The 12,412-nt window shown below is 40.6% G+C and overlaps 1 protein-coding gene across 1 annotated transcript in view; it reads left to right on the forward strand.

Annotated features, from left to right (window-relative positions):
* Window positions 1–5,807, forward strand: part of LOC132230269 (uncharacterized) — a 180,485-nt gene extending 174,678 nt beyond the window's left edge. The window contains exons 11-12 of the mRNA XM_059687509.1: window positions 3,850–4,312; window positions 5,580–5,807. Of these exons, the coding sequence (XP_059543492.1) occupies window positions 3,850–4,312; window positions 5,580–5,807 (691 nt within the window). The remainder of the gene's footprint in view (window positions 1–3,849; window positions 4,313–5,579) is intronic.
* The last annotated feature ends 6,605 nt before the right edge of the window (window positions 5,808–12,412 follow it).

Raw genomic sequence — 12,412 nt, forward strand, 5'->3', positions numbered from 1 at the left:
GTTGGTTCCCCAATATAAGATCGAGGGTCTTATTAGTTTTCGTGTAGAGCTCATTAAGTTTATCGGCAGCTTCTAAACAGTTCTTGAGAGACCTTAAAAGTGTGGTTCTGAACTCTATTTCTTCCATTGACAATTTTGTCCTGTTTCTTTGTCTCCGCATTTTGTTATGCTTCCTTGGTGCACCCCCTAGTGGTCTTTGTTCGCAGTCTTATAGATAAATCTTGATTGTTGTAGCTAATTCCAGGGAGGGTTTGACCTCCAGGCCAAGTGGCTATGAGAATCAGCTGTGTCAGTAGTGAGAGAACTTCTGTCCTCTAGGGAGGTGCTAATCTAGCCTTTGCCTGAGGCTATCCGGCAAATGCCTCTGTGCAGGGCTTGGGCGGGGCGGGTCAAACAGGATCAACAGGGTGGGCCGGAGAGAGCAGTTATGGCGGCTCTCAGTCCTGTCCCCAGGGGCTCCGCAGCACCCGCTGCAAAGCTCGGAGAGAAAGCTGCACTCGCTCTGACCGAAGCCAGACAGTCCCGCCTCTCCCGCTTGAGTCTGGGTCCCCAAAGACTCGCCCGGATCTGGTGCTCAGAGTCTGCGACTCCCTCCCGATTGAAAACGCCAACCGCGCCCTCCGCCGCCTGCCCGCTCCGCGCACTCCGCACCTCAGAATTTGACTCCAGCACTGCGCCTCCTCTGAGTGTCCGTGTGCGTCTCTCTTTCCTCCTAGCTGTAGGACTTCCACTCAGCCAGCGTTCCTGTGGTTCTGGGTGATGTCCCCTCCATTCTTTGGTTACACCCTTGAAGTAGTTGTTCAAAGCAGCAAACTCCGGCGCCAACCCATGCCGCCATCTTGGCTCTCCTCCTAAATGAAATCTTTTAGTAGAAAAAATAAAATCTGTTATTTTTCCAAAGTTAGTTAGGACCAAAACCCAACCACTGCTCCAAACAAATACCACCCATTCAAAAGCCAAAATAGATTGCTGAAGTTGAATATTTAAAAAAATTTTAAACTATTGAATTGAGTAATAAATCCAGATAGACAAATTGTTTTTTGTATGTTATGAGCCCTAATTCAGAGATCAACACAAATAATTTTTCTTGCACCTTGGAAGTAATAGTATCATGTTTAGAAATACGGAGGGACCTAAATTAACAACAACTGAAAGTCCAGGTATGTTCATACTTAAGTGTTCAGGACATAACTTTCTTATGACCCAGGCATTGTCAAAATAGTTTCCAAAAAGCTGTGGGCTTTGTTCTCTTTCAGTATCCCCAAGTTGCAATAAATACTTCATTAAACTTATGCCCTTTTGAAAAGTAAAGACTTTCCTGATGATAAGAGAGTCACAAATGTGTTGTTCACTTTATAAATAATTGCTAATTCTGAAAAGGGTTCATTATATGTTAGTGTGGTAACTTATTGTCCTTTAGAAGACTGAGACTGGGAATAATCCTATGTAGGTGTAAGCTAGAGATCAACCTTAGTGGAGAATGCCATTCAAGTACCAAGTTCTCTGTGCACTACAGTTTGTTTCCCCTGCAACAAATATATCTGGAAGGTTTTTTGTTAGATCATTTTTAGAAGACTTTAGGTAGGTTTATCTATGTTGACAAATGTTTTGGATCTGAATCAGAAGATTGCTCATACATTTTTGATACATTTTCTCTTTTCAAAGTATTATGAATTTCACCATCCTAGAAAGAATACTACACAGCACCATTTTGGCTGTGCACCTGTACTTTGGCTGTGCACTGAAGTGATTTCTATCTATTAGTATATAAAGGATAATAGCAGATTCAGCACTGCTATGGTGGGATGTTTTCCTGCTTCCTGGTCCTTTGTCATCCTATCTAATAATAGACAAACATGGTAATTGACCATACCTTCGCTACACCTCCCATTGGCTAATCAGCGAGGTATGCAAATTAACTGCCAACAAAGATGGCGGTTAATTTGCATACCTAGTCGCGAAGCGGCAGAGCAAAGACTCTAGTGGCTCCGGCGGGAGCAGCGAAGGCTTGAAGGCAGCTCTGGCTGGAGCGAAGGCCTTGGTCCCGGGTGCTGGAGGAAAACTGGTGCCGGCAGCCCGGGGAAGGGAAGGCCTATTGCACGAATCTTCTTGTGTAACAGGCCTCTAGTTTTGATTATAAAGTTTAACATGTAAAGAGATTTATTTGCTTTTTGCCCAACTGCAGGCTTAGTAGTTGATGTCATGGTTCAATTTCCGATCAGGACACATACTCATGTTGTGGGCTCGATCCCACATTGGGGACGATGCAGGAGAGAGCTGATTAATAGTTCTCTCTCATCACTGATGTTTCTATCTCTCTCATCCTCTCCTTTCCTCTCTGAAATCAATAAAAATGTATTTTTTAAAAATAAAGAGATTTATTTGCTTTTTAATAACTAAATTTGAAATTTGTATAGGCAGAGGTAGAGGCAATAAAACAAACTATGGGAATATTGATCTAAGATAATACATTGGTAGAGCTTTCCTACTTTATTTTTTTAAAAAAATCTTACATTAAATTACCACAGAATTATAGTATGAAATAATTGTTATTTTAAAACAAATTTATGAAGCAACTTCAAAAATTTTTCATTTTTATAGGTTGAGATCTTTCTTTCACTAACCTTAACTTGGTTAACACAGAAATACCTTTCTTACCATTTTATATCAGCTCTTTAAGCTTGTTTAATCACACTCATTCTTGGCTAGCTCCCAAACTTGGCTAGCACTTCCAAACTTGACCTCGTCCTGAAAGTGAATCTGTGGTTGCAATCCTGGTTTTCTTGGTCTGTCTTGCTTCACTATACAAGACAGGCAGATTTATTTTCTACAAGGAGGAGATGACTTATATTCCTAAGTACCATTAATCTGTAATTTTCCTAATGGTCAAGTATTGCTTTTAGTATATTATGTTGGTGGACAATATGGGATGGAATGGGTTAGTTCCAGAGATTTCCATTTAACCTTTATTATCATTATCTCCCTCAGTGTACAGCTTATGTAGTTATTAATTGATTTATTGCCACTACACATTCTAGGACTAGGGGAATTATCACAGGATGGTTCCATGTCTCATTAGATCCACTGTTAGGTGGTTTCAGGCCAAGGTTCTTTCTACCACTTGGTCTTCAGAATTCCCTAATTTCATTGATGGATTTCAGTGGCATTTATAGTGGGTATCTGTAGATCAGCATAAGTTTTAGAGCCCGTATCTAATAAGTCCCAGAAGGGTTGGGTATTTACTCTTTCCAAGATCTTTGGAAGCTTTGGGGGAATAAGTCATTAACTATAGGGTGTCCCAAAAATGTGTCTGCACACTTGAATAATTAAAAAGACAGTGTTTATTAAAATACATTTCATTTTCAAAATTGAGTTATTAGTCGTTAAAGTGTATACATTTTTTGGGACACCCTGAATAATTTGGCCACATAGCAAGATCCTTCTTCAATGGGGCCTGGCCTCCCTGTCAGGTTAAGAGGCTTTGGTCTGTGACCTGGCTTAGGTCTGAAAGTTGGGTAAGAAGTTTCACCTAGAGGTGAAAACCTTCTAGATCTTCTTAGATAAATAATAAATAAAAGAACACCTCAGTGGGCTGCCCATCTATCTCATTTAGTTATTGCCACAGATCGTTGCGAGTTAAAATCCTGTGATTACTGTTCTGTCCCTGTGGTTTATTTTGGTAATTGTGACCACCAAATCCAGCTAATACACCAGAAATCAGTGTTTAACAAGTCTCTGGGTGACTTTGGTGAACAACAGATGGTAATTTTGTTTGTGGTTGAGTTGATTTATTGATTATAAAAGTAATTATATTTCTGTAGATTAAAAAGATTACTCTTTAAAACCTAGGTCAATGTCTCATGGAATGCTTCCAGAACAGAAGAAATATTTGCTCAACCTTCCTTTATATGACCGTCAATTTCGGTGCCCCAGCTTGCCTGCATATTTAAATTTTGACAAATTTGCTGAAAGTAAGGGAGGAATTCCAAAAGATAGTGACTTTCGAACATGGATTCTTGATATATTCTCTAAGAAAAAACCTCAGAAGACAACCAGAATAGCAAAAGTTGTTAAAATAATTGTTCAGAAAGATGTGCCTGTCAAAGAGAAAGGACCACCAAAACTAGAACTGAATGATTCTTTGAAGTGTGATCTTCCTCCAGAAGTCATTAAACATTATGAATCTGAAGTGAAGATGTTGACTGAAGAAATAAATAACAAGACAACATATTCTGCATTTTCATATTGTAGGCGTGGTGCTCTGTATAGGAAACTGGGGAAGTTACAGAGTGCCATGGATGATCTACAGGAAGTAAGTTTTATTTAATCAAAATAACAATGTTAACAATTTAAACTTGCATATAACTATATAGTAATTTTTACTAAAATTTTAAACAATTAATTTGTAGTGTACCTTTAAGATTGTAAAATTATATTTATTGACATTTTCAAATAATAAATATCAAAAGCACTAGATCTTATTTGTCAGATTGGGAGGTACTATTTTATATCATACACATACAAAGCCATTGGGATCAATAGTGCTTGAAATCATAGTATATTTTCCTTCAGTAAATCAACTTTAATTGAATTTATACATATATTTTCTAGGCTATATTCTTGGAACCATTGTTTCTCAATGCCTATTGGCACCGACATCTCATTTATCTTTTCCAAGACAAATTTAATGAAGCTTTGGATGATCTGAATTATATAACTAAATACAATAAAAATAATGCAGGTGGGTTGTCTGTGCAGACAGTTATACTAATTATATCTTTACCAAATCTGTGGTCATTTAATGGTACTATAAAGATACATAAATCAATAGACCCAGGTCTCCGAACAGGTTGTGACACTCCTAAGTTGAATTTACTACTGACATAAATTTAAGACTCATATGATCCTACATTATTTTCAAAATAATGGTTTGAAATGTGAAGTTTTTGGTATACATTACAATAAATTGGTTACTTACTGTTTTTCCCAAGAGAAAAATATGTCTTTAAAAATTGTTAGCTATAGGAGTGAGTCACAAGTCTTTTCTTAACCACAAATCTCTGAATTAGATTGTAGTGTTCCTAAGACTTTTTGATTGGATGAAATCTACACATTTGACCTTCTGTAACATATTCTAACCAACTCAAACTACTGCCCATGAAACTTTTTGGGAATGAGAAAATGTTATACTCATCTTTGTATCCCAGCGTCCACCACATATCCCTGGAATGTATCATGAGCTTAAAACTGCATAAAATTTTGTGCCATCAAAATCTTTTACTACAAACACTAAAAGATTATGAAATATTCCAGACATTCAAAAAAGAAATAGTTAATTTCTGTTACTTTAAATTGAAATTGAAAATGCTTTCAACCATAAATGATTATTTATACAGACTTTAAGAACAAATTTTTTATTGTTGGGGGTGGGGAACACCCCCACAAAATCCTTGCCATAAATGGTTAAGAAAGTATAATATTCTAAGACTGGAGTTTTGGAGAAAGAGGGGTTAATCTTAAAAATTTTTCCTTTAAAAGGACTGTACCACTAAATTGTGCCTTTTATATTTTCTTTAGAGGCATATTTGTCAAAGGCAGAAATTTTCAGGAAAAGAAAAGAAGTTACTCTGGCAATTCTAAATTACACCAAGGCAATCAAGTTGAAGCCCAGGGATGCTGATATATATTTCAGGAGGGGTGAGATGTATGAATTAACAAACAAATTCCTGGCCATGGATGACTTTTCTACAGTAAGTTGTATCACATATAATGCTGCCATCAACACAAATAAAAGAGAAAAATGGTAATTGGTGTACGACGATACCCTTTTCATTGGCTAATCAGGGCTATATGCAAATTAACTGCCAAGATTGGCAGTTAACTGCCAACAAGATGGCGGTTAATTTGCATATGTAGGCACAATGCAGGGAGGCGAAAGGGAAAGCAGGAAGAAGCCCCCTGCCACTGACAGTGATCAGAAACCCAGGGGGGAGCTAAGAGCTGGGGGGCAGGGCAAAGGCGGCCCTGGGGCCGCCTTTGCCCTGCCCCCCAGCCATGATTGGAGAATCAGGTGCCTTTTCCGCCCTGGCCAGTGATAGCAGGAAGTGGGGTGGAGCCAGCGATGGGAGCTGAGCACTGTCGAAGCTGGCAGTCCCGGGAGCTAGGGGCCCCTTGCCTGGGCCTAAAGCGAAGCCCACAATCGTGGGGCCACTGCCACTGCGGGTCCCTGCTGCCCGGGCCGGATGCCTAGGCCAGAGGCATCAGGCCTGGGCAAGGGGCCGATCCTGCGATTGGAGGGCGATGGGGGTCAACGCCTGAGGGCTCCCAGTATGTGAGAGGGGGCAGGCTGGGCTGAGGGACACTCCCCCCCCCCCACCCAGTGCACGAATTTCGTGCACTGGGCCCCTAGTTATTTATATATTTTAGTTTATGATATTCTCGTCCTAATATTATAGCAAAGTGTTGTATAATCAAAATTATTTATTACAGGTTAGGACCCAAGGCATTCATTATGGAATTGATATTACTACTATCCTATCTAATAAAAGAGAAACATAGTAATTGGCGTACGACCGATACCCTTTTCATTGGCTAATCAGTGAGATATGCAAATTAACTGTCAGCCAAGATGGCGGCCGGCAGCCAGGCAGCTTGAAACTAACATGAGGCTTGGTTGCCTCAGTGACGGAGGAAACCAACGTTCCCCGCCTGCCGCTGCCTCTGAGCTGGCAGTTTAAGAAACATTGTAACAAATACGCCCAACTTCAGCCAGCAGATTGGCAACATTGTAAGCAAAGGCCAGAAACCTACTTTCAGCCGGAGGCCTAAGAGCTGGAGCCAAGCCTCAAGCTAAAGCTGGCCCAGAATTAAAAAAAAAAAAAGGAAAAAAAGGAAAAAAGGAGCGTTTGGGAGTTCAGTCACCCCCAGCCTGAAAACAGCCCTCAGCCCCTCACCCAGACTGGCCAGGCACCCCAGTGGGGACCCCCACCCTGATCCAGGACACCCTTCAGGGCAAACCAGCTGGCCCCACCCGTGCACCAGGCCTCTACCCTATATAGTAAAAGGGTAATATGCCTCCCGGCACCGGGATCAGCGTGACAGGGGGCAGCGCCCAAACCCCCTGATCGCCCTGCGGCTCTGTGTGTGACAGGGGGCAGGGCCACAACCTCCCTATCGGCCCTGCTCTGTGCCTGATAGGGGGGAGCTCCCCCCCCCACGGGCCCTGCTCTGTGTGTGACGGGGTAGAGCCATAACCTCCCCATCAGCCCTGCCCTGAGTGTGAGAGTGGCGGCGCCCCAACCCCCTGATCCGCCCTGCTCTGTGGGTGATAGAGGGCAGCACCCCAACCCCCTGATGGGCCCTGCTCTGTGTGTGACAGGGGGTTGCTCCACAACCTCCCCATCGACCCTGCCTTGAGTGTGACAGGGGGCGGCGCCCCAACTCCCCAATCGGCCCTGCTCTGAGCCCGACCAGGGGCTGCACCTAGGGATTGGGCCTGCCCTCTGCCACCCGGGAGCAGGCCTAAGCCAGCAGGTCGTTATCTCCCGAGGGGTCCTAGACTGCAAGAGGGCACAGGCCAGGCTGAGGGACCCCCCCTCCCCCCCCGAGTGCACAAATTTTTGTGCACCGGGCCTCTAGTGTCAAATAATATTTAAAACTATTATTATTAGTGAATGAATAGATTCAATCAAAGAGTTGGATTTTGGAGATTTGAGTCAATCCTGAGGGGGGTTTGACTTTTCCAGGAAACCTTTGAAAATTGCTTCTTCCCTTTAAACAACAGAGGAAACCATTCCACTTAACTCTTGAGACACAGCTGATTCTCTTCTGTCATAAAACCATCTGCTTCTAAAGAAGCTGTGCTTATTGCTCACTCATTCATTCACAAACAAATATTTATTGACTAAGGCATTCTATAATGTAGTGAATAAAACTTCATGAATAAAATAGACATGCTTCTTGCTTATATGGAGCCTATAGTTTACAGGACAGACATTAAAGAAATAAATACATAGGTAAATATATAATTACAAATTATGATAACTCCTATTAAGAAAATAAAAAAGATGGGGGAGTAATTTATATTTGGTATGGGATATCAGGGAATTCCCTTCAAGAAGTGAACTTTTGGCTGAATTGTACATTGAGACTCTATATAATCAGGCAAAATATTCCTCTGATTGCAGAATATTTTTAACCTTGATTTCCTGACTTTTAACTCTAAATTCTTAGTTCTTAGTACAGTTGTGAATTTAGAAGTTATTTACATAATTTATCTTTTCACTTTCCCAACTGCCATGTTTCTTAATCCTTGATGGTTAGTCATACACTTGACATTATTTTTGCTTCAAGAGATTATAAGTTTGATAACCTCTGGTCTTAAATAAAATCTTTTCAATACTATTTTCTTTTGAAGATATTGAAATCATTAGATTACCTATTTTATTCATTTCTTCCATCTGGCACCAAGAATTTAAAAATTGACTAATGAAGTAACATTAGGCCAAACAAACTTCAATATCTTTAGGTTTTTTTGTTTCCCTATTTTAAAAATAATAACAATAATTATTATTATTATTACTTGATAATTTTTATACTTCTCCCCACCCTCACCCCTAGTATCAATGGTGAGGAGCTTTATAACTGAGTATACAATGATTTAGTCTGTTTACTCTATTGTCTATATGTCAATATGAAATGAATAAATCATGCCAATACCAATTCATTTGCTTTTACCATTTTAGGGATTAGATTAATCCATATTTTATTTGATAGAATCAGCCTTGGTCTATTCAGTCTAATATGTAGACAGTCTAATATGTATTATCTTTAATTGGGATAAAATGCTGAGAATATATTGGGGTAAAATTGATAGAGCCAATATAACACTAAGTGAACAATTCACTTATGAAATTTTATCTGTAAAAATTTCAGTGGGGTGAAGCCTTGGTTGCTTGTACATGCCATTTTAGTTCTCTTTCAGAAAACCTCCTCTTTCTAGAACTCGATGATAAGTGAATTTCCTTAAAGACGTGGTTTTTAAATGCAAATCTAAAAATTTTTGCATCTGCAGTACTTTGCTTTTATATAATCTGAAGTTTAAAATGTGGCTGTAGCCCATTTAATTTCTATGGGGTTATATATTTTTCTTGTTTGTCCTTTCCCCATTATGTGATTTGTTTCTGTTTCTCCCCTCCAACCTGACACCCCTCCCCATGCAGTGCATTTTTTATGATCCCAAAAGAATAGCTGCATTATTGAAGCGTGGAATGTTTTACTATGAAAATGAAAACTGGAATGCAGCCATACATGATTTTACAGCCTTGTTAAATGTAGATCCCCAAAATTCTCAAGCAAGGTAAGAATTATTTTACATGTAATTTTTGAAATTATTATATTTTTTGAAATACATTCTCAGGAAAGCAAATTGCTTGAAATACATCAGACAGCCTTTTAAAAATATGTATCTATTTTGAGTGACCTCAGTGAAGAAAATCTTTACCCTAACAGTAGTGGTTAATTTAACTTAATAAGTCATAAATTTGGAGTTTCATTAGCATTTTCTAAATATTAGTTACATACATGTGCTGGGAGATGGAAATGGGCCCGGAGAAGTCAATGGGGAAAAAAGGAGACATATGTAAAACTTTCAACAATAAATAATTAAAAAAATAAAAATAAATCAAAAAAGAGAAAAAAGAATAAAAATAAAATCTTTAAAAATTGAACTATAAAAATAAAGAAATAAATTGTAGTTACATTATTAATTTTTAATGCATTGGCTTATGTTTTTATTCTTTGAATATATTTTTATATTCTTGTATTCAATGAGTACAGAAAACTATTCATTTAGGTTTCTGTAATACAGTGGGGCCTTGACTTACGAGTGTCCCGACTAACGAGTTTTTTGAGATACCAGCTGTCTCTCAGCTGATTTTTTGCATTGAGTTGATAGAGTAATTTGAGTTAACGAGCTCCTTAACAAGCTCCTGAACAAGCTCGGTCTTGGAACAAATTAAACTCGTAAGTCAAGGCCCCACTGTGCCGGGAGCCGGTCCATCCTTGCTGTTTCAAAGGACCTGGCATATATGGCATACTGTTCTTAAAATGTTTGCTCACCTTCTTGGCACTATGTGTTTTAACCAAGGTCTCCTCTCTGAGGAAGGTTGTTTCCCCAGGTAGGGATTTTCCCCTGAAGTTAGGGAGGGAATAAAACCCCTCAACTAAGTGCCAGGCGGGTAATTAATCACTTTAACTACGAAGAATCATGCCTAAGCTACATAATCTTTACTCCCTGGAATGGAGATAAGAAACGCCCTAACCTTTGTAATAGAGACTGATAGGATTGAATCAACTGGTATAAATACAGATGCAACAAGACAACAACACACAGAACTCAGAAGACAGAACCTACGCGGAACCTGGAGATGGAGGAGCTTCGCTGGAGAGAACATGGCAAGGGATCCTGGACTGAACCTGACTGCAGAGGTTGGTAAGAGAGCCTGACTAGAACCTGGTGACTGAACCTGACTGGAGAACCTAGCAAGAGAACATGGACACAGAACCTCTCTGGAGATCCAGGCAGAACTTGGCTGGAGATCCTGGCTGGAGATCCTGGCTAGGCTGATGATCAACTGAACACTGTCTCCGTGTCATTCCCTCTTCGCCGACTCCGTCCACACCTTTGGGGACCCCTGGACCTGCTGGGGTTGGACCCCGGCACCACTGTATCTTTTACTTTTAATCTATCTATCTATCTATCTATCTATCTATCTATCTATCTATCTATCATCTATCTATTTATTTAGAGGAAGGTAGAAGGAGAGAGAGATAGAAACATCAATCGGCTGCCTCCTACTGGGAAGTCGGGCCCATAACCTGGACATATGCTCTGACCAGGAATTGAACCTTTGACCTCTTGGTGCATGGGATGACACCCAACTAACTAAGCCACACGGGCCAGGAATAACAGAATTCTCATTTTGTTGCTTTTAATATAAGTTTTGTTATGAAGAGGTTTAAAAAATGTGTATATAGTCACAACTGCTCATCTTTTCACTCCACAATTTTTGTTTAATATTAAAATTTTTATAGTAAAATAAAGCATCCATCCAGAAAAGCATACAAGATACAAATGTACAGCTTAATGACTTACCACAATAGAAATACCTGTGTAACTATCTGTCAGTGTGCTCCCACAAGGGGGAGCTCTGCTGAGCCACAGCCAGGCTGATGGCTGCCAGTACAGCAGTGGTGGTGGGAGCCTCTCCTGCCTCCTCAGCAGTGCTAAGGATGTCTGACTGCAGCATAGGCCTGCTCCCCGCTGGCAAGTGGACATCCTCTGCGGGCTCCTGGGCTTCCAGAGGGATGTCTGACTGCCAGCTTGGGCCCATTCCCCCAGGGAGCAGGCCTAAGCCAGCAGGTGGACATCCCCCAAGGGGTCCCAGACTGCAAGAGGGCACAGGCTGGGCTGAGGGACTCCCACTACCCCCCCCCCCCCGAGTGCACAAATTTTTGTGCACTGAACCTCTAGTATATATATAAAAGCCTAAGCGACTGTTCGGCTGTTCTATGTTTGACCAGTAACTATGACACACATTAACCACCAGGGGCAGATGCTCAATGCACTGGCATGGAAACATGGAACAGACTGATTAATCTCAGCGAGAAGGGGGGAGGGCAGGAAGAGATTAAACAAAGATCTTATATGCATACTAGAGGCTTGGTACATGGATTCGTGCACCTGTGGGGTCCCTCAGTGTGGCCTGTGGGGATCGGGCCAAATCCGTGCACTGGGCCTCTGGCATCCGCCTAGGGGTCCCAGATTGCAAGAGGGTAAAGGCCAGGTCGAGAGACCCCACAGGTGCATTAATCCATGCACCAGGCTGCTAGTAAATAAATAATACTTGTATTCATTAGAAAATAAATTAGATGCCTTTTTTTAATTTCTTTTTTTTAATTAAATTTTTATTGTTGAAAGTATAACATATATCCTCTTTTCCCCCCATTGATCCCTTCTAGTTCACTCCCACCCTTCGCCCCAGGACTTCACCACCCTATTGCCTGTGTTCGTGGGTCATGCATATATGCATACAAGTTCTTTGGATAATCTCTTCCTACCCACCCACCCTTCCACACCTTCCCTCTTAGATTCTGAATTCTGTTCTATGCATTTATGTCTCTGGATCAATTTTGTTCATCAGTTTATTTTACTCATTACTTATTATTTTACTTCCACATATGAGTGAGATCATGTTGAGTCGAGTTTTTTTTTAATTGAGCAGAATGTAAGAGTGATTTTTTTTCCTGGGTTCTTGTCCAGATGGATTCAAAAAATGAAGCCATAGACAAAAGGTAGTAGGTGAGAAGTACAGAAACTTTATTGCAAGCAGAAGAACTTGATTGCAAATAG

The sequence above is a fragment of the Myotis daubentonii genome, chromosome 1 (genome assembly GCF_963259705.1).
Source record: "Myotis daubentonii chromosome 1, mMyoDau2.1, whole genome shotgun sequence".
Taxonomy (NCBI): domain Eukaryota; kingdom Metazoa; phylum Chordata; class Mammalia; order Chiroptera; family Vespertilionidae; genus Myotis; species Myotis daubentonii.